The 22,719-nt window shown below is 31.9% G+C and overlaps 1 protein-coding gene and 1 long non-coding RNA gene across 2 annotated transcripts; both read right to left on the bottom strand.

The window, feature by feature from the left end:
• Window positions 1–5,310: 5,310 nt before the first annotated feature.
• LOC113754357 lies at window positions 5,311–8,466 on the bottom strand. Its single transcript, XR_003465175.1, has 3 exons — window positions 8,138–8,466; window positions 7,917–8,035; window positions 5,311–5,613 (listed from the first exon to the last, which is right to left on the bottom strand). It is a non-coding gene; the product is annotated as an uncharacterized LOC113754357 (long non-coding RNA).
• A 549-nt stretch (window positions 8,467–9,015) lies between these two features.
• Window positions 9,016–12,059, bottom strand: LOC113751975 (exopolygalacturonase-like). Its single transcript, XM_027296118.1, has 4 exons — window positions 11,916–12,059; window positions 11,106–11,414; window positions 9,855–10,364; window positions 9,016–9,252 (listed from the first exon to the last, which is right to left on the bottom strand). Exons 1-4 carry the CDS (start codon window positions 12,057–12,059, stop codon window positions 9,016–9,018), a joined length of 1,200 nt encoding a protein of 399 aa, XP_027151919.1.
• Between the last annotated feature and the right edge of the window lie 10,660 nt (window positions 12,060–22,719).

Here is a 22,719-nt window from a genome sequence, read left to right on the forward strand (position 1 = left end):
ATGTTTTTAAGCATATAAGTAGGAGTTTTAGGTGTATACTTTTATTAGAATTTGACACTTTAGACTGTAAGAAAGCTATGATAATTTGGATAATATAGAAGATTAAAATAAATTTGGAAAATTATATAATCTTTCAACCAAAGAATTAAGAACTTTAGGTGTATATTCAATTAACATTAAAAGATTAAACTTCCACATATGAGTAGCTATGATAATATGGATAGTGTATAGTTTGGGTTAATTCCATATATGGACACATAAAAAAGTGCAACTAAATGAGATTTGTCATTCTTAGAACAGAAGAGAATTATAGTGAGGAACCAGCGGATTTATTATGAAAGTTCAAAGTTTTTGGTTCATATTATTGTAAATTATTAAGACAATGCTTACGAAATTATACTTGTTAAAGGTTGCATATACTAGGTAAAGAAATGTACTATATAACCAAAATTATATAAAAAATAAATTGACAAATTAATTATCATCAATATTATTGCTCTCAAGAAAGGAGTAACTATTATTTATTGATGATTATCTTTTCCCCTATCTTAATTGTCCTCAAGAAACAAATAAGTATGATTTGTCAATGGTCGTTTTTTCTACTTCTTTATGCCAATTTTGCGTAGGGGTGAGCAAACGGTACAAATTCGGTAATTCAGTTAATTGAATTTAATGAATTCGGTTATTTGAGTTATAGAAATTTAAACCGCTTTCAATTTCGAATTGACTATAACCGAATTCATTTCGTAACCGATTTCGAATTCGGAAATAGTAATGAATTCGGCTTAACCGAATTCATTTATAAAAAAAAAAAATTTTGGGGCTCCTAAATGATAAGTGATAACCTCATAACCCGACTTTTCCCAAATTCACCTCAACTGAAGGAAGTGATTGTGTAATTTTTAATTTATAAATTAGGTCTCCTAAATTATAATACATTCATTACGCTCCTCAATGATTTAAAAATTATTACTGATTTGATCCCCAAATTTATTCTTAATTTAATACATTACTTATGTTCTAATCATTTTCTGATTTAATTGGCATTTATTTGATCACTTATAGCTAGAATCCTTAGTCTATGATTTAAGGAACACATAAAAAGTGATTAATTTAAACTAGAATAAACCTTAAATTGTACAATGATTAGTGATAATTTATGAATTTATAATTTACAATGATTAATAATAAGTAATATTAGTTACAAACTTACAAATTACAATGATTAGTGATAAGTTATATTAGTTACAAACTTATAATTTATTTCAAATCGAAATAAAACTTATTTACTTACATATGTTATTGTGAAAAGTCAATACATTAATACGTTGATTTGCAATTCATATGCATTCATTTGCACTGCTTAGTTGTCTTGTCTATACTTAAAGTCTTAAGATTAGGGAATAGAGAATATGAATTTTTATGTTAAATATGTCATGTAAATTTAGAGCACACTAATACTTGTAAGTTATAGGTTACGCATTCAAATATTCAATAATTCAAACATGAATGATGTATCAAATTACCAATATCTAAATTCTAATTACTAGTTATGTTCATTGTTTAATATTTAGTAGTATACATATATGTATTAATTATTATCTAATTCTAGTCATGTTACTCATGTATAAAATAATAAGTATTATACTTATGTTATATTGTTATGTATTACTATATATTTGTATTATTATAGTCATATAACAATTAACAAATACTAAAATAATATATTGTACATTATTATATATTATTATTATTATTATAAGTACATGATAATATTATATACTAATTATTATTAATAGCATTTACCTATATAATATGATAATATATTAGTAGTATATACTAATACTAAATAGCATTTATCTATATATTATATAATTTTATAAACTAATTTGGTATTCGAATGTGGTAATGCGGTACCCTATTTCATTTTACCGAATTTGAATGCGAAATCGGTTATTATCAAATTCATAATCTCATTACCTATTTCATACCATATTAGAATTCAGTGAATTCGGTACGTATCAAATTTATACCAAATTACCAAATACCCGATTTCAAATTATCAAATTGAATTTGAATTCGGTTATGAATTCTGTATGTACCAAATTTGCTCACCCCTAATGTTGCGTTAATCAGATTCAAATTTATATTAGTTGTTTTAATTTGTTGTGTTGTATAATGTTAAACCCATAGTGGTTTGTTTGGTTTACCGAGTGTTTCATTTACCTTTACAAGGGAGTGATTCATGACAATTGATATAAAAGTCCTTGCGATAATAGTAAAAATTGATTCTTTCAAATTTGAACCAAAATTAGAGCTTTGATTAAGTAGTAAAGAAGTAGGTTATGGATTGACACTTTCTGGTCATTTGTGCGCATGAGAAACCAAAGCAAACGTTTTTAGTTTGCTGTTTAATTTTTTATTTAATGTAGGAGAATTCTAAATTAAATAGTATCTTTGATTACTTAATTGTTCATTAAAAAAAAAAAAGCGTACCTACCAAAGAGAGGATTTTTGTGACTGAATTTTAAAGTACTTTTGGGATTACAAGATAAAAAAAAAATAAAATTGTTGGCCATGGAACTCATCATGATAAAATGCACATTAATCAGTGGATAATATTGGGAGTGTTTGGATACCAAAATTATTCCAAATATCTTTTTATATTCCCAATCACCTTTTTATCTCACATACATCATATCACAAAAAGTGCTACAGTAATTATTCCAAATAATATTTCAAATAATACACTATCCAAATTAGAAAGTATTTACCATATTTTTGGCAGCATCTTATATACGGCTATGACAAAATCTTTGCAACAATTTTGAACAAGTGATAAATACTTTTTGTTATGAAAATAAAATGGGTTTTGGAATTCATCGTAAGAAACTATGATTTGTTTTATTGACTATTATTGACTATGATTTTAACATGATAAAGAAGGAAATAAGTACAACCACATTTACATTCATTGCACAAAAAGGTATACTCCAATGAAAACGATGAAAATTACGTCCTGACAGAAATAAAAAGTAGTTTATTATGTCAATTTTCTATTTGACAAATAAAATGCAAAAGAACAAATTCCAATTCATGATCACCGACCACCCTTTCCAGTAATACCCATCATTACATTTCATTTTTTTATTTTATTCCATTTCCTTTCTTTCCCTTTTTTCCCCTGAAATATTCAACTGGATGCATCTCACTACGATATCATTGAATTTGTTTCTAGCGAAGTATTAGATGCCAGAGAATACAAAATAAGTCATAGAAAATTAAGGGGGCGTTTGGTTCTATGGAATTGGAATTGGAATTCTATAAAATTAGAATTCTATGAATTGGAATTCCAAAACATTGCAATTCTTTTGTTCAGAAAATGCATAAAATTGATACAAAATTCATTTGGAATTCCAAATTCTTTATTTGGATGAGAGAAGAATTCATTAAGAATTAGAATTGATTCCATCTAAAATTTGTTTACATAAAAATTTTCTTTTTTTTTCTTTTTCCTATGTAGTAATTTTTTAACATTTAACTAATTGTTACTAAAGCTTCAAGAAAAAACCCAATTAGTGCCTCTAATAATTTATTTTTTCTTGCATTTAACTAATTGTTACTAAAGCTTTAAAGAAAAAAAAGACCAATTACTTCCTTTTCTACAAAAAAAAAATATACATTATTCTTGTTTCCTTTATTCTTAATTAAATAAAAAAATAATTATGTATTCTAACTTAAAAAGTAGTTAATATTTACCAAGTTAAAACCTTGATTTTTTTTTTTTTAAAGTTAAGAACTTTTAAATTTTAGAAAATTAAAAGCCTCCTCTATTATATGAATTGGGGAGGGAAGTCATAGCTTGTACCTATTATAAATGTTTGAGTTTTGTATCTTACAAGAAATTTCAATAGATAAATATGCAAACAAAGTGATTTAAGCAAAAAACAAAAAGAGAAAGAAAAGCACAATTATACATTGCTACTATTCTTCAGTCAATGGCCATTCTAATATTAAATTAAATCCGAATAAGTTCCTATCAAACTTCAACTCACATGATGACCTTATTTAATTTGATAGTCAACAAACATTGCTTGTGCTAGTTCATTTCTAAATTGTGTCTACTCTCTAGTTGGCTGTATTGTTCGAATTCGATTCTCATTAATAGCATTTACGCCACCATCATTATTTGGACCATCATCATCCATTCTATCTTCCTCATCTTCATCTTCCATTTTGGGTCTATTTGGTTCAGATGAAAATCTTTTCCAGAAAAATATTTTCCTAATTTCCCTTGTTTGGTTGCACAAAAATTACTGAAAATATTTTACTGTATAAAAGATTTTCACTCATCCTATGGAAAACAACTTCTCTTCTAAACTTATTGAAATTGTTTTCCTAATCGCACGCATCTCACCTGATAAAGGTACTTGCCAAACTTTCAAAGATTATAGTATGTTCAAAATCAAAAAAGGTCTCACCTTGCTCACCTTATTCTAGTAATTAATTATGTATAATAGCGACATTGTTTTCTAAAGGAGCTTTTAGCAGTGAGAGTGCAAGACATATGTCACAATAAGCATTGCATGTGATTGATATTTGACAATGAATGGCTAGCAATTTGTTTATTGCTCAAGGAGAAATTTTTGAGTCATATTTACATTTCTCTAAGTTTTTTTAAAGTTAAACAATGAGATAATTTTTTTATTTTTCATGGAAGAAGTATTTGGTTATAATGTGTAGAAAGTAAAGACAGAGGTAAAGTGAAAATATTTCAAAGTTGGAAAATATTTCAAAAGTCAAACAAACACCAGAAAATGAAGTAAGAAAAAATTTTCAATAGACTAACCAAACACCTGAAAATGATGAAAGGGAAATGATTTTCTTGGAAAATTACTTCCATGGAAAATATTTTCCCAAGGAAAACATTTTACTCCCAACCAAACGGACCCTTCATCTTCATCATCAACCTCATGTTGTACTCTTCGCATCTCAACATCAACTTCATCCAAGGATCATTTGGTTGTTCTACTCAAATAAGATTATGAAGGATGGCACATGCATTAATTATCATGACATGAGTCTTGACATCAAAAAAAGATGCATCTCTCAAAATGACCCATCACTTCTTGAACAAACCAAATGTCCTTTCAATCACATTTCCAGCAATAGAATGTCGAAGGTTGAATAACTCTTTAAAATTTTGAGGCTTGTTCCCACTAGCAGACCATTCATTAAGATGATATCTAACTCCACTATACAGAGCGAAGAAACCTGGGCTATTTGCATAACCTGCATCAACAAGAAAGTACTTGCCTATAATGTTAGACAACAAATTGTTACTCATTTATAATTGAAAAAAAACACTCGATAAGTCTAATTATCACATACCCTTGGGAACAATTAATGGATCTGATCTACCTAACGCAGCATGTAAAACTGCTATCTACTGCAGAACCTTCCCATCCAGACAATACATATGTAAATCTCATGTCACGGGAGCATACACCTAAAACATTTGTTGCTATCTCATTCTTCCTATTTCTGTACCTTCCTTGGTCTCTAAGAAGAACATGTACTTACATAAGTACCGTCTAACGCTCCAAGACAATCCTGTATTACAAACAAAATATCATAAGTTGATGAATTTGTAAATATTATCTTCACTAACAAATATCAAAAAATATTGATTACTTGAAACCATTCCCATTTTTCATGCTCGTAACCTTCCATTTCCTTTTCATGCTGGATAAAATAGTGTCTCCCCAATTTTATGATAGCACGTAGAACTATATTAAAGTATCGACTCTCTGTCTCACATGATCTTATGAGATTAAATTGACAGTGCGATTCTTAAAGTTATGAGCAAGAACATAGAGAAACATTGCAGCTGCCTCTTCAAGTGTAATATTTATAGTATCTCTCAACTCACAATGCTCTCTTAAATTTGTACACAAAATAGTAAAACAATGTTTATTCAGTCGAAGTTGCTCTACACAAACTCTATTGTTTCCATAGTAAAGGCGCCTCAAATATATTTCACGTGCTACTTTACAGTCAAAATAAGGTTCCTTTACTATATGTTTCTCATGCCACCAAACTACCAATGTAGCTACCGTTACCATATAATTTGCAACTACCACTTTTTTCTTTTTTGCTTTTTGCTCGTCTCCTTGATCTGTGTCGATATCCAAATTCTGCAATTCAAAATCACGACAATGTAGTGATAAAACATTGATTATTTGACATTGCTTATAAGACATCAGTTTGTGATTAAGCATCAATATTATCATATTGCATTGCTCAAATAATTCTCTATTATCCCAAACGTTCTATCTATGTATGTTTCTGTCTATCCAAAGAAAAGGAAATAGTAGGAAGGTTCATGGTACATATTTGTTATATTCTGTCTTTCAGCCCACAATATTTTTTCGAGAATATCCATGCATCTCACTAACGACTAGGATATTAAAACTTTAATTTCTGTCATTCATCATATACAACTGAATTTGCAAATGGTTTTTATAAGAAAGATAAGAAAAATCGAAATCCTGTCCATTATTTAACAACTTTATCAAGATAGCAAGTAATATTGAGCCAGGACTCCAATTAGAAAACCAAGAGAATTTTCATGTGGGATGAGCAGGAACATTTGAGAGAAGAAGAAAAATGTAGAAGTTTTGAACGCAAAAGTAGCAATGTTAGGCCTGATCCTATGTTCCAATATCCTGTTAAACCACTTTGCTCCCAAATCCACAAGCCCCCGCTTGTAACAAGCATAAATCAGAGTGTTAAAAATTTGATACTCGATCTCACACCCTGAATCAGCAATCCCTCTAATCATGTCCTCTGCCACATCCCACTCCTCCCTCCTACCTATCACTCTAAATATTAAATTATATGCAGTCAAATTCTTCTTCAACTTCCCATTTTCTCTCATCCACTAAAAAAAACTTAAAGCTTTATTGTCACTACTACCACTTTCCAGCTGCTTCAAAATTCCATTACAAGGCTTCAAGCTCAAATCACACTCCAAATTACTAATATCAAAATCTAATGCCAGTTCATTATCCGATAAACTACGATCCATAATATCTTTCCTGTCAGTTTTCATAGCCTTCTCTCCACCTTTTGCCTTATTAACACCCTTCCACAAATTTGACCTCAAATTATGAATCTTTCTTCACTCTCTTTACACCCCTAAATCTTTTCCAAACATTAAACCCACCCTTCCTAAACTTCCATCAAAATTCCCTCTGCTAGAATCTAAACTCTCGGAATCCATATCATCATATGACTCGAAAACCAAATCATCAACCAAATTGAATCATAAGTATCCAAAACCTCAGCATCTATCTGAGAAATCTTAATGGGATGCACCTTGCAAAATGGTTTGGTTACACATGATCCAGATATATGCAAGCATCCAGGAAACAAGGAAATCGAAAAGGGATCAACAATTCAGACAGAATTCACTGTAAACTTGTGTTTTTCATATGAAGGATTTTCCAGTGATATTGTGAGCTTAAAAGAGGCCATGAAGTTCAGTTCAGTGGCCTCTCAAGACATGCCTTGCTTAACTCATTGAGTCATATGAAAAATGTAGAGCAAAATTAGGTCGAGATTGTGATCGAAGGAAAGGTAAACTTGAGTGAGTTATAGTAATGATCAAAGACTACACCAAAGAGCATTTTGGATATGATTCAGAATTTATGGGCTTTGTAGCTATAGTAATTGTGGCTTTTGCGGTCTTATTTGCTTTCATGTACTGCACGAAGAAATTAAACTTCCAAACAAGGTAGAACAAAAATCCGAGACGCACATAGACATGCATGAAGATTCCAAATACAGACCTATGTCACAAATGTGAATCTCTAAATGCATAGTCAAATCTAAATTACAGAGCTTAAACTTACTTCTCTGGAAGTTTTGCGAAAGGATAAATTTCACGCAAGATGTTCACAATTTCGGAGTAGTGTTCACAATTTCACGCAAGACAGTATCTTCCACTGGCAGACGGATTTTGAGGTGGCACCTTGAAACAGAACAAACCGTGGCAATGTATCAAATGAAACAAAGTTTTGTAATAAAGCCCACAACCAATGATTAATTGAAAAGGTTTCAAAGATAAAGTTACCTTTTACAAGCCCTAAGTATTTCTAAAATTTGGGGAAAGCAAAAGAGCTGAAGGAAAGAACCCAAAAAGTAAGGATGAGAGGAATAAAGGTGACTGCAACCGCAATGGTGGAGCAGCAGAAGTAAGTGTGGAGACAAAGAGAAAAAAATTGGATGCGTAGGTCTTGCGATTGGCGAGGTGATGGGTGGAGGGGTGGCGGGAGCGGAGAAGGATAGAAAAAGTGGGCGGAGGATTGGAAGGCGGAGAGGGAGATAGTGGTAGCTAGGAGAGGTAAAATGTTAGAGTGGAGGTTGCAGCGACGGTGGAGAAAGGGCACCTGCGAGGCTCAGCAAGCGATTGGGACAGAGAGACGCCTCTGTTTCTTGCAACTTTGTGTTTGACCCGATTTTAATTTTTACCTACATTGGATCCGTGTGTAGACCCGTTTCTTAGGGTTTAATTGTGTGGAATTGGAGTTAGAATTTTTTTATCCGGTCAAAAATTCAACTCATGAAATTGGACCCAAATTCAATTCAGATTAAATTCTAATTCTTTAAGTGGAGCAGAATCCAAACAACAGATTTCAAATTGGAGCCCCAATTCCAATTCTAATCCCCAATTCCATGGGAACCAACCATATCCTAAGTTTGGTATAAATCCTTTACTTTCAATATTTTCATCATTGCATGAGAATTTTGAGAATTTTAATGAAATACCCAAAAGAACGAAAACTAGAAACATATATTTGGAAATGCAGAGCATGTCACTATATTAATTGGAGATATCCTTTTAGTATCACTTAATATATTAAATGGAGAACGTTAGAACTACTAAATGGATCATATGTCCATTAAAACTAAATCTGTGTTAGGGAAGGCGATATATGGGCAGACTAATCCCTAAAGGCAACCTCCAGGATTCTGTATGCCATAGGAAGTACCAATAACATTAGAGCAAGATGCAATGGCAAGCACTCCTAGGCCTTTGTAAGCTAAGTCAATATCCACAAGCTTCACGTTTTGGCATGGCACCAATTTGCTACATTGCAAAGATAGTGCAACCTTTGAACTGGATGTGCCCGAAATGTCGTTGAATTCTACATCTCTGATTTGAACTTTTGAGACTGATTCACCACCCTAAAAGCAACAAAAGCAGTTATTGAGAAATGTTTTATTAAAAAGACAGAAAAAAAGGTGATTGGCTTCAGTCTACTATTTGCCCACTGAAGATATTTGCCCACTATTAATCCATTTAGATCTACTTTAGATCTTTTTTTTTCAAGACATTTTGGATTATAGATGAAGACTATATGATGAAGAAGAAGAGATAGGAAATCTGACGAAGAAGAAGAACAGAAGGTGCGTCATGTGATGGAGAGAGGACAGGTCCGTCATAAAAGTTGAGGGTTTTGTCCAAAACCTCCCAATTTGCTCAGGAATGGGATAGCTCCAATTTTTTAAAAATGATTCCAAAATTTACATTCCAATAAACTTAACCCAAGCAACAAATAAGGAGTTCATTCTTTTTTGTGATTCCCAAACCCTTTAACCAAGCAGCCCCTCGAAGTTCAAGTTGGTTGGAAAGGACATTAATATAATCGTAGGATCTCTCAAACTTTCCTCTTTCCCCATTTGCCTCTAAGTCTTTAAGTCTCCTCTTGGACGCAAATACGCACACACACACATACCTGGACATATATATACATCAAATAATAAAACATCAATAAAAGATACCATACCGATGGTGGGCAATGTGGGCAGTACTTCTGATCAATAATGATGGGGTTGCCAACGTTTTTCATTATGATGTTCTGGAAACTAATATTTGAAGCCAAACTGGACCAAGAAGGTGACCAAGTCTTGATCCTCACACCATTTTCAGTGTTCCAGAAAGTGGCGTTCCTGACGCTTATGCCCATAACATTTTGGTTTTGAGAGCCTTTACCAAGGCTTCCGATGCTGATGCCATGACCAGGGCCGCAAATAACTTCAGAAATGTCAATGTTCTGGCTGCCGGAAACCATGGATATACAATCATCGCCTGTTCCAATGCTTACTCTTGATATCTTGATGTTGGTCGATGCCCCAATGTGGATTCCATCTGTGTTTGGACTGTTCTCCGGAGCAGACACCCTAACGTAACTGATGTCTATGTTGTTGCATGCAAAAAGGTTGATATGGACCTTTTTGCTGTTGATTGAACTTAGGTACTGTATTTTGGAATTTCTGATAAAGTCGAACCTCAAGCTCTGATAGGATCCGCATTAAAAAAAAACAAAAACAAAAAAAAAAACAAAAGGAAGGGACCTAATATTAGGATGGATTGATGGGGAAGGGGATAAAAAAGATGTAGTAATGGAGATTGAAAAGGAAAAAATTATAAAGTAAAGCCTAATAATACATGTCTCTGGCAGTGGGAGTAAATTATAAAGTATTTTATCATTGGGTATGTCTAATGCATGTCCGATGTCAGATTTTTTTAAATGTAAAATTAATTAGGAAGAGAATGTAAATATAAATAAGGATAATAATTATAAGCATTTGCCTCTAAGTCTTTAAGTCTCCTCTTGAACTCATAATTACACAAAAACAGTTAAATTTGTACTATAAATGATTACCATGAATGAGAGGAGATGATTTTAATAATTCCTCCTTAATTGACTCCTGATTCCAATCAAAACAATGATGTATAATCTAATAGATAAGGAAAGACTAATAATACTACCAATTAGGGAACAAAGTTGCCTTCCATCAATAAGGAAGGTGTTTAAGGAGAATGTTACTTCCGTGATCACAAAATTCACCTCACAACTGAGCAACAATCTTTCAAGAATTTAAGATGACAAAAGGGATTAGGCAACTGGTGATTATAGATCCCCAGCCCTGTACTTTGTTTAGGGAAAAAAAAAAATCTTCTTTGCTAAACGCACTGACCCAAAAAAAAATTGATTTTTTCCCATAAAGAATTTCTATGAAGAAATTAAACTTACAGAAGGGAGGGGCAAGCATTGAGAGTTCTTGAAGCAATCATTATAATGCCAAGCAGAAGCACCTTGACCATCCAAATATCCACTCCCAGTCACAGTCAAATTATCAACAGAATGAAATCCAATCCAAGTATCTGTGAAGAACAAAGCAGGAATAGTAGGAGCCTTAAGAGTTCCTCTCATAAAAAATGTCATTTCTGCAAGACATGGCCCCGAAAATGTGATTGAATGCAGCATATAGGTTCCCCCTGGAATCAAGACTGTGCTGCTTCCTTTCCATTGACATGCATCACTCCATGCTCTCAGGAATGCCTTCTCAAAAGTACCCACAAAACAAAAAAAGAAGAAAATAAAGAAAAAGTTAATTCACTTTCCAACAATCACAAATGCACGGCTACCTTTCCCTTTTGCGGGAAAATTTCACATAATAACACAGAAATCTTTTTTCATAATAAAAAGTTTGGATAGTTTGAGTTCTGGTCACTATCGTAGACTAGAGTATGTCTTGAGGTACTTAAAAATTATCCATGAACCAATATAACAATCATATTGGAAGTGGAATTCGGACACATAACATTTTATTAGAAAGTGGTATGCTCTTATCAATTCAACAACTGTTTTGGTATAATAACAGTGATTATAGTACATAATACAAATACTTCAACAAAGATTTGAGACTTTGGAAAAGAGGTTGTGTAAAAAAAATCAAGTTCATAACATAAAATTAATTTTTCCAATCTTTTAAGGCGGTGAACCCTTTCTTTCTTTTTTGGAAATCCCATGAATAGGCTAATTTACTATGCATAAACTAACCTGACTGTCATCTGTGTTTCCGTCAGCTCTTGCACCATAGTTCACCACATTGAAGATTTTAGGTGGTGAATACACAAAAGCATCAGCAACACTCCAAAGGAAGATGAGAACTATAGCTATGCAAAAAGCCAATCTTGAAGCCATGATTGAATTCTGGGAAATGTAATGTGCTTCTAACTTGTTCTTAGGAACTGCATATTTATACCCATGTTTCGTTTGTTGCCAAATACAGGACTGGTTATAATAATGTTATAATTTTCATTACATTTATATTATTTTTTGCGAATCTTTTCTCCTATATACAAGGAAGACGCTTAAATACATGCTTTTTTATTGCTTCCCAACTTCATTTAATCAAACCCTAGAATCACTCTCGGGAGATATATTTTCCATTTTACCATTTTTAACATCTATACTTTCTTGTCTGAATGGGCATATCTTTTTGAATCTCAAGAATCTTCATTTGAGATATTATCTTTTCCTTATTATTTTGTCGTTTAATTTTTGCTATGTCACATGGAAATTATTTCTGACTTTTTCTCCAAAGCTACTTAATTAAGTCTGCCGTAGTTTAGACTTTACCACAATAGTTTCTATTTCTACTTCTATATCGAAGTTTTTTCTTCCCTACAAGTCCGAGTACCCCAAGAGAAGGCAATCTTCATGATGTGATATGCATCGGAATATTTGGGATTTGATTCTATATGTACTCAATCTATTGTATCCCAATTATTTTCTTGAAGAAAATTTCATTTCTCGAATAGAAAGTTTACTAGCCGTCCTTTTATAAATAAACGAGCATTAAAAGAGCGGAATTCGATTACTTGAGAGTAGGCATATCAATGGGTAGGGTCTGAGTTAGATCTTTTTTATTCAGATTCAGACCCATTTATTTTAGTTAGATCCAGACCCAGACCCAAACCCTTTTGGGTTAGAAAAAGTAAGTCCATACCCAAAGTCTTATGGATCTGGGTATCCAATGGCATTCATGGGTATTTTCTGAATATACTAAAGTAAAAATATATTTAAAATATATAGAGTTTATAAATAATATCAATGCCATCCAATTTTTATTTTCAAATAATAAAATTAACATTCAACAAGTTGAATGCAATAGTGTGAACTCAAAGAAAGAATTATTATTGACTACTTCTATATATTTTTAAGGGTTAATCACATTTTATCCCGTTAAAGAATATCCCATTTTTCAGTTTATCCCCTACCCTTTAATTTTGCTCACTTAACCCCCTTTAGGACAAAATTGCCCTTGCATTATTTTGACTTTTCATTTACCTTTTTTCCTTTCTTTTATTTCTTTTTCTCTTTCTTCTTTATTTAATTCTTCCTCTTTCCCACAAAAATCTTCACTTTAATGTTTGAAATTAAAAAAGAGGAATTGTAGAGATCTATTTTCTCCTTAAATGATTAAAAAAATATTCAAATCACTTTCTTAAAATACAATTTTTTTAGCCTTTCAATTCTTTTAATTTTGGATTTTCCTCTTTCCTTTCTAGTTTCTCATTTTATTCTCAAGAAAATATCATAAGATGAAATTGTTTTCCTTTCTTTTATTTCTTTTTCTCTTTGTTCTCTCTTTCATCCTTCTCAATAGAAATTCCATTTCAACGAAAATTTTTGTTTTGAGCTTGTGGTTGCATATTTCTGGGTGAAGGTTTAAAAGACATCAAAAACTAATTTTGATTTTTTGTATGATGCCACGTGTCCTCTTTTTTAATTTCAATCATTAAGGTGAAGATTTTTGTGGGAAAGAGAAAGAATTAAATAAAGAAGAAAGAGAAAAAGAAATAAAAGAAAGAAAAATAAGGTAAATGAAAAGTCAAAATAATGCAAGGGCAATTTTGTCCTAAAGGGGGTTAAGTGAGCAAAATTAAAGGTTAGAGGGTAAACTGAGAAATGAGGTATTCTTTAAGAGGATAAAATGTGATTAACCCTATTTTTAAAGATTCAACTGCATCCACATCCAATATTTCATTTGTTTGCCTTTGCCTTTTCTCCTTTTTTTGAAAAAGTTTATACCAATTATAATGACAACTAGGATTAGTTTTTAAAAAAGAAAACAACCATAACATATATAAATATTTAGTCTTATTAAAAAATGTAATTTTGTACCTCTTTTTCTTATTTAAATCTCAATATTGGTAGATGTCTTGCAATCGAGCACTAAAATAGTGAATGAGATAAAAGTCATTTGACTAAGGACTGATGCCAAATAAATAATAGAATAAGAAGATTTATAAACACTTACTCATTCTTTCTTTGATTCTATCCAATCATCAGTAGTCACTAATATTTCAACCATATTTAGAAGCAATTTGGTGTGAGTCTCATCAATCACTCAACCACCAATACCAATTGCAGATCCTGATGTCATGAAATCTTACTATATTCGATCCAATAACCATAAAATATTAGATTATTTTAAAAATTTAGCTTATATATATTATTTAATTAAATATATATATGGGTCTGGATAAGATCTGGTATGGGTCTGGATTTGGATATAGATTCTAGAAAACCAAACCCTACCCAGACACACGACTCTCTCACAGGGTCTGGATCTGGGTGGGGTCTGAATTTAAAAAATTAAATCCAAACCTTACCCAAATATATTGGGTCTGGATTGGATCTAGATAAGACCCGAACCATTGACATGTTGACTTGGGAGTAAAGATTTTTAAGGCCGTCCCTTTTTATAAATAAAAAAATAAAAATTTATTAGAAAATTAGAAAACGAGTATCTTTCAATTTTCCAAATTAAGTACATTTTAATTATTTGAGAAATTTAACTATTGCTTGGGAAATTCATTATTTATCAAGAATTCACATAACTTTCTCCAACCCAACATCCATTATTTTCTTTATCCGCATATTAAAGGAGTTTTTTTAAAAAATTTTCTAAGTAGGGAAGAGGTGGGATTTAAGAAGCAAGAAGGGAGAGGAGGACTAAAAAGGAGCTTTTTTCTCTCTTTTTTGTGGGAAACTTTTATTAATATCACCAATGAATGCTTGCAGGAAAAACTTTCTCAAGTACACTAGAGAAAAAAGCTCTGTAACTAACAAAAGTAACGAAGAGGCTTGGTAAAAAGACCATTTCCTATTGGATGTCGAATAAAAGTTCAAGTCCAATCTTAAACCAGCCAGAAAATGCCGTTATCCTTTGGTAAAAAAATTTACCTCAATAAGTTCCAAAAAAAAAAAAAAAAAAAACAAAGAAAGGTTCCCAAAATGCGTTGTTATTTGTGTCCTATTTTGACCTTAAAACGATGTGCTCATCCTCTTTTTACACAGCAGCCACAATACACAATAGCTTTAGACATTCCCATCCAATATCAGGCCTCAATTAAAAAAAAAAAATTTAAGCGGAACATTTTACTCCTAGTGCAGCAAAAAAAGTGCTCGTCGCAAAAATCATTTCAGTCGATAGAGACATTACCTATATGACTATAAGGTCTCTGGCACGGCTTTCAAGCCAAGTTTTAAAGTCTCGCTTTTGACCAATAAAATAAAAGTTAATTTTATATACACTAATAATATATATATTATCACGATTAGATGCAAAATATATATACATAATTTGAGTTTGAAATTCAAATTATGTGTCATGCATCTAATGATAAAAGTGTATATATTATTAGTGTATAGAAAAATAATTCATAAAATAGTAATAACAGTTTTATTTCTTTCAAAAATTTCAATGACGCTATCTTGGAACTAAGCGAGGTCTTGCAATCATGTCTTGCACCTCAGTTGCAATTTGCACGCTTAAATTAAAAAGAATAATAATAATTTGCCCTTTTGATTTAAGGTCAATCTAATTGAATACAAGTTCCATCATTTCATGGCATAATGACTAATGTACCACATGAATGAAAACCAGTTGACCAATATACTACATGACAGAACATGTGTCTTACATAGGTAAAAGTTTATATTGACAATATCTTTTTCCTAAATAAAAATACTTTATAAATGTATAAACATTAAAATAATAAGTTCTAACATTCTTCCTTGGGAATTAATGCTGTTAAGACCAAATTCATCATCAAATGTCCATTCTCTCGGTTAAGGAACCCAAAGTCTCAACTTTAAATAGTAAAATATCTATTCTCCAGCATGATGAATTCTGTACTTTTCTCCATTAAAATAATTTTTTACTTTGTCGCTTATCACTTATTTTAATTATTTAAATTGGACTTGTCAATTAGACATTACTACAGACGAAGACAAATCTTGAATTGTCATCTAATTCAGGAGATTCCAGTGATTGCAATATTATTAAAAACTATTCATTTGGATATTAAAGGTACACAGTTTTCAAGTTGATGCAGGGCATGTAAAAAAATCGTTTATTATCATCTTAATATTCATGAAAAAATTCGAAGATAATTGCAAAAAGGGTCCACCTGATTGATCAATCACTTTTAGTCATTGGACACTTAAAAAGAGAGGCAATTAACATCTATTTCGATAGTGAACCTTAATGCTCTTGAAAATATCACCATATAATTCTAAGTAATGTCTTTGGCACAATGTTACCTAGCATTTAAAAGATCACCTGAGAAAAATTGACAATGTTTTGGCCGTGAAATCACAACTAGCTAAAACAAGAAAGCAATGCCAAAAACAGCAATAACTAATAGCTTCCTAAATTGAAGAAACATTATTAATTCTTGCTTCAGCTAATGCTTCCATAAGCAACTGAAGGTGATATTCAAGGAACTATTATTGCTAAAATCACAAAAAGGTTCCATGTGAACTCTCTAATTTTAAAAAAAAAATTCTAAAACAATAAAAGACGCTTATGTGATTGTTAAATTTAGTTAAATTCTTACGTTTCTGTTGTGTATTAAATATTTCGATATTTCATACTCTCAAGGCTTCTGGTAACTCTTACTCTCCTCAATAAACTTGGAGGTTTTAGTTCTTAAGATTGCATTACTGAATTTTATCGATTTTGTTTTTGAGCAAAATTAGAACTTTTCCATTGATCAAGAAATGAAGTTTAACACTAGAGAATCCCTTCTTATTTACATCAACTAAGATTAGTACTATACGCTCTTCAAACTAAGAAAAGAAAAGCAGTGCAGAAACATTTGAACTAAGATAGCTTTGGTCAAAACTCCACTCAATAACTAAATCCCAATTCTCCTTAATCCTCGGTATCTTGGATCATGAAGCAACTATCAATCGAATAACATTCACAATCATAGTCACAACCTGCACCCTAGGTAGCCTAACCTTCTTTTATCCAATAAATAAATAAATAGCCTAACCTGTTGAAACACCATTTGATTCCTTACCTGCCCAAGATGATACACGATTGTTGATAGAGCCAACCTCCAAAACTTGTGACAAAAAGAATCAGATGTATTATGCTTACTCCATCAATATAGTTCATCTTGCCACACCAAAATTCTCTTGTACAATAAGCACAACTTCTGTATCTTCCCCCAAACACTATGAGTAAAGTCACATTCAAAAAACAAAAATTCTTGTGATTCATCATATATATCACAGAAAGCACAAGCAAGAGATATGGCAATTTTCCTAATTCTCAGTCTTGCTCGAAGGATTAATCGACAACTTCTGAGTCTTCCCCCAAACACTATGAGCAAAGTCACATTCAAAAAACAAATATTCTTGTGTTTCATCATATATATCACAGAAACCACAAGCAAAAGATATAGCAAATTCCCAAATTCTCAGTCTTGCTTTAATGTTTGATCGATTCCTGACTACTAGCCACAAAATAAACGCATATTGTGGGATATACCCTTTCCCCCACACTAATGTATAACGCTGCATCCTGTTTCTAGGTTCAATAAGCTGTTTAAGCACAGATTTAATGGTAAACTCACCAGATAAAGTTTTCGGTCCAGTTTACATGATCATCCCTATGTAAATTTTGTAATAGAATAATGAGTTAATTACAAGGTTCCTTGATCTCCTATGACCTTCTCACATAGGGCTACTTCCACCTATCACAATCAATGAATTTAGCTACCTTTGATCCTTGGCCAACCTTAAATTCTTCAGCAAATGTTTGAAAGTTTTGAGAAATAAAGCCCCAACTGTTGGAAGAAACCTAATAATGAGGGCATATATGTTCCATCAACCTTAAATTCTTCAGCAAAAGATCAGATCCCCTTGTCTCAATTCTCTTTCACTATGAAAGAAACCTAATAAGGAGCCATTCAGATTGATAGAAAATTGTGCAGTAGAAACATAATTATATTCCAGGACAAGAATATCATAGGAAAGCCCATATTGCACATAGCAGAAAACGAAAATTCCCAATCAGCTTTATGATACGCTTTCATTAAATCAACTTTAATAACAGCTCTGGGCTTGCCTCCGCTCCTGTGGTAACCTCTTACAAGTTCATGCAAAATCATGGATGCTATGAGATGCTTTCCTTTAACAAAAGTATTTTGCACTTTAGAAATCAAGGTAGGCAGGACTCTCTTCAATCTAGCAGCAAGAACGTAAGGGTAACACTTGTAGACTACATTACAACATGATATTGGTGTAAAATCTGTCATCTACATAGCATTAGGCACCTTAGAGACAAGAGTAGTAGTAGTGCACTTCAGAGAATAGTACATACACTCATGATCAAAACAAAATTTCAAAGCTTCAATTACAATATCCCAGCTCTTCTTTAAAAATTCCATTGTAAAACCATTAGGCCCTGGGGCTTTTCCTGGTTTCATCCTAAAAATCACTTGCTTAATTTCCTCTTCCGTAATAGGAGCTTGCAATTCACCTGTTTGAAATAAAATCAGTAATAATTTGCTTGAACCTATATTGACCGTGAAATTCACTTATTTTTCCAAATAGATTGTGACAATATTTCATTACGGTTGTCTTTGTTTATTCATAATCCTCCACTATTTCATCTTCATCATTCTTCAATTTCAAAATTTTGTTTCTAGTAGTGTGATTAGATACCTTCCTATAGAAGTAGCTTATTTTTCAGTCCCCATCTTTTAAGCATTGAACACGAGAGTTATTCTTAAAAAATTGCTCCTCAAATATCAAAAGTTCGGCATGTTCCACTGTCAAAGATTTCTGCTTCTAAATTAACTTAGCACCAAATGGTTTGTTACAAAGTAAACTTTGTACAGTATGAAGCAAAACTTTCGTTTGCTCCACTCTTTCACTAATGCTGCTAACGAAATCACAAATTAAGTTTCTTCAAAGCAACTTTAACTTTCTCTAACTTCTCCTATACCGGTTTGATTGGATTCCCCTCAAGCTTCTTGTCCAAGTGCTGCTACAGCATTCTTATAACTATCATGCCTAGTTCAAAACTTGTGAAATTTGAAAAGTTTCAGCCTAAAAGAGCCGAAACTCAGTTATCTTGCATGGACACAGAAATTCGAGAATGATCACAAATAACAGGTGTAGACACCAAATTTTAGTGTTTTTTAAGTTCTTTTTTCATTTTTGTTATTTATTTATTTATTGGCCATTTTATTCTAACAAGGATTTTTCTTATTTTGTAGGATTCTTTTATTGAGAAAAAAATGAAAAAGCAAAAGCCCAAAACCCTAAGCCCATTTCCTACAAATCAAGAAATAAGACGCATCAACCTCCTTATCTTCTTATTCTCATTCTTGATACTACTTGTACTACTTCATCTATCATTTTCTCTCTACAAGACTCCACACACAATGCACGCTCCCCCCTCTAACACTTCATGCCACTACTCTTTTTTCTTTACCCATACAAGACACCTTCCCCCCCCTCTCTCTTCACGCATGCCAACAACACACTTTTTCTCTATACACACTTAACACACAATCTTTCTCTACAATAATCACACCAAGAACACACTCTTTCTCTGCCAACACTAACACACTAAAAATTGCACACATAAGAGTTGAGTTGGCAAAGATTCAAGGAAGAAGATTGAGGTGCAAGTACAGCCCTCACATTGCTACCCTAAGCTAATAAAGCTGCTAAAGTCCATTCTTTTCTTCTTTCTAAGTTTGGTTTTACTTAATGGGTATATGTAATTCCAAACTCTTGGCTTTTAATTTATGGTCTTTTGGTGCTTTTGTTGCCTATTTCTTTACTTGTTTCCGTTGTATATGTTGTGAGTAGTGTTTTGATACAATTTTTGTAAGATTTGGACTTAATTTGGGTGAGTTTAAGAAAATAAGATCTGGTTGTAAATTGCACATTTGACTATGTTACATTGCTTTCTTACAAAAATTAAGTTCAAAAATAGAATCTATGCAAAAAATGAATAGGCAGTGAATTTTGTTGAAATTTGGTAACAGGCGGTGCTAGTGGCCAATGATTAGCCAATGGTGGCCGGTAGCAGCACCGCCACTGGAAGCTGCCATATCCAGTAGCTAAAGTCTAATGAAGAAGAATGGAGGAAAAAGAAAAGAGTAAAAAATATATTAAAAAAATAAAAAAATAAAAATGGGCTTTTTTTTTTTTTAGATTGGACTTATTTTGTCTTCATGGTTTGGGCTTGTTGGGTTTTAAGTTAAGTTTGTTCCTTTTTCAAGACTAAACTGTTTTGAGTTTTAATTGGACTTATTTATTTTTCACACGAGTTTTTTTTTATTTTCTTCTAGGCTAAGGTAACATGGCCCAAGCGATCAATTTTACTAAGTTTAAAATGGGTCAAGGTGACATGATCTAAATACTAGAAGTAGCCTGGACTGCTTGTTTCTTGATTTGGATTGGGTCAACCCCATCCATATTAGTAAACCCGATCTAGACCTAATTTTCTTGCTCTGTCTTTATTTTGGCTTGTAATTTGACCCCTAAACTTTTAAATAACTTCATTATAGCCTTAAAACTTTGATTCTTTTGCTTCTAGCCCCTTATTTTCAATTACATTGGTCCCTAAACTTTTAAATTATGATGAATCTCAAGACTCAAAATTGGGATAAAGATGTTGACTATTTGGGGCTTGTGGGTCAATTTTGGAGCTGGTGTGCTAGGTTTTTAAGGGCTCATGTGCATGTGACATGATGGCTCTTTTAGTGTTACACAGTAATATGTTAGAAGACCTACACTGGCTTTGAAATGCAAACATAAGGTGCTAATTTGGCAAATAGCATGCATAATGGATAAAAATGGCCAAAATCTCAAAGATATGAGACCAAAACGGCCATTTTCCCGAAGGAGTAACATCAAAAGAACGAGTTTAGCTGTACATTTCAACTAAACCATTGTTGTCAAATTCACAAACTATTCGAAGTTTCAAATTTGTCAATTGGTCTATGGCTTCTTTTTTCTTTTCATGGAAGAAATATAATTTTGTTCCCAATATTTGACCGTGTGCAAAATTGATCCCAATGTTTTGGCCAAACTAAATTTAGCCTCAGAGTTTGTGATTTTAGGCAAATTTCAAATAACTAACAGAAAATTATCATAAATTAGAATCAACAACAAATTGGCGTTAGTCAAAAGTTTTGAATTTACATTTTTAGTCCCTAATGTTTCAAGTTTCGATCATTATGGTCTCTCAGATTTTAAGTAGTTACAACTAAGGCTTTTAAACTAAAACGATATGTGAATTGAATTGAATATACAGCAAATATGTTCTTAAATTTCTATAAAAATATTTCATGAAAATATTTTATATTGACACAAAATGATAATAGCTTAAATAGCATATCCTTGTTAAATAAGCTATAATTGGATGACAAAAACTAATAATAATTAAAATATAAAGTAATGAAAGGAAAGAAGAATTCTACTTTTGTAAACTAAATTTATTATAGTTATGTCGCGCCCCATTTTTAATGAAAAATATAACGTGTTTAGAAAAATGAATTTTTGATTAATTTTTGAGTGAAAAATGAGTTTTTGATTTTTAGAAAATAAATAAAGAAAACGGGCCTAAATGGGACTTTAAAAATACGATGATTTTGGCCTAAAATAATAGTTTAAAAAGGGTTTTTAATGAAAAAATAGGAGTCGCCAGTTGGTATTGAGTTAAGATGTACCAAGTCACCTAAAATAAATCTTTAAAGAAAAAGTAGAGAAAACCCTTTTTAAACGACTCCAAGTCTGCGAAAATCAAGAGAAAAAGGGACGGGAGTCATATTTAAAGAAAGGGAAGGCAGGGATAAAATCCAAGGCACCCTTTCAACATAACCAAGGCTAGTTGCGTGATTTAGTCAAAAATTTTCTTAATTTAACCTAAAAACTTATCACATTTGGATGTTTACTATATGAATGCAAACCTAAACCTAATGTATATCGGAAGGGTCAATATGTCTCTTCGAATTTTAGTTGGTGCAAATCGTATTGAATTGCAACGCCCAAAAGTGACTCTTTGAAGAGGTCACGAGTATGCAAAATATGAGACTCGAAGAAAAGAAAAGAAAATAATAATTATACAAATATACATGATTTAAAGGAATGTATCATAACGGGTGCGGGGGCTAACATTTGTGACTTCAATTTTCCCTTTTTATAGAGGAGATACGAGCGTGCTAAGGTTACGAAGCCATACTCATCCATATCCCATATTTGAAGGGTTATTTCTCCTATCTAATCAAGCAAATGATCTAACCTAGTTTTAATTTTCTTAAATGGAATGCAAGTCTACATGTCATGTTTCACACATAGGGGTAAGGAATATACATATAAAGGAAATATAGGATAAGGGATATACATATAGTAGGAATATGAGATAAGGGATACACATATAAGGGGAATATGGGATAAGGGATATACATATAAGGGAAATGTCATGCAAAATGAAGAAATCCTAAAAAGTAGAAAATATGTATGAAAATTCTAGCGC

This window comes from Coffea eugenioides, chromosome 11 (genome assembly GCF_003713205.1).
Source record: "Coffea eugenioides isolate CCC68of chromosome 11, Ceug_1.0, whole genome shotgun sequence".
Lineage (NCBI taxonomy): Eukaryota > Viridiplantae > Streptophyta > Magnoliopsida > Gentianales > Rubiaceae > Coffea > Coffea eugenioides.

Coding starts and splice junctions, on each gene's coding strand:
- LOC113751975 (XM_027296118.1), bottom strand. CDS start 12,059: ATGGCTTCAAGATTGGCTTTTTGCATAGCTATAGTTCTCATCTTCCTT. Junction 10,365..11,105: donor AATGCTTGCCCCTCCCTTCT/GTAAGTTTAATT, acceptor GGATCCTATCAG/AGCTTGAGGTTCGACTTTAT. Junction 9,253..9,854: donor GCCCACATTGCCCACCATCG/GTATGGTATCTT, acceptor TGTTGCTTTTAG/GGTGGTGAATCAGTCTCAAA.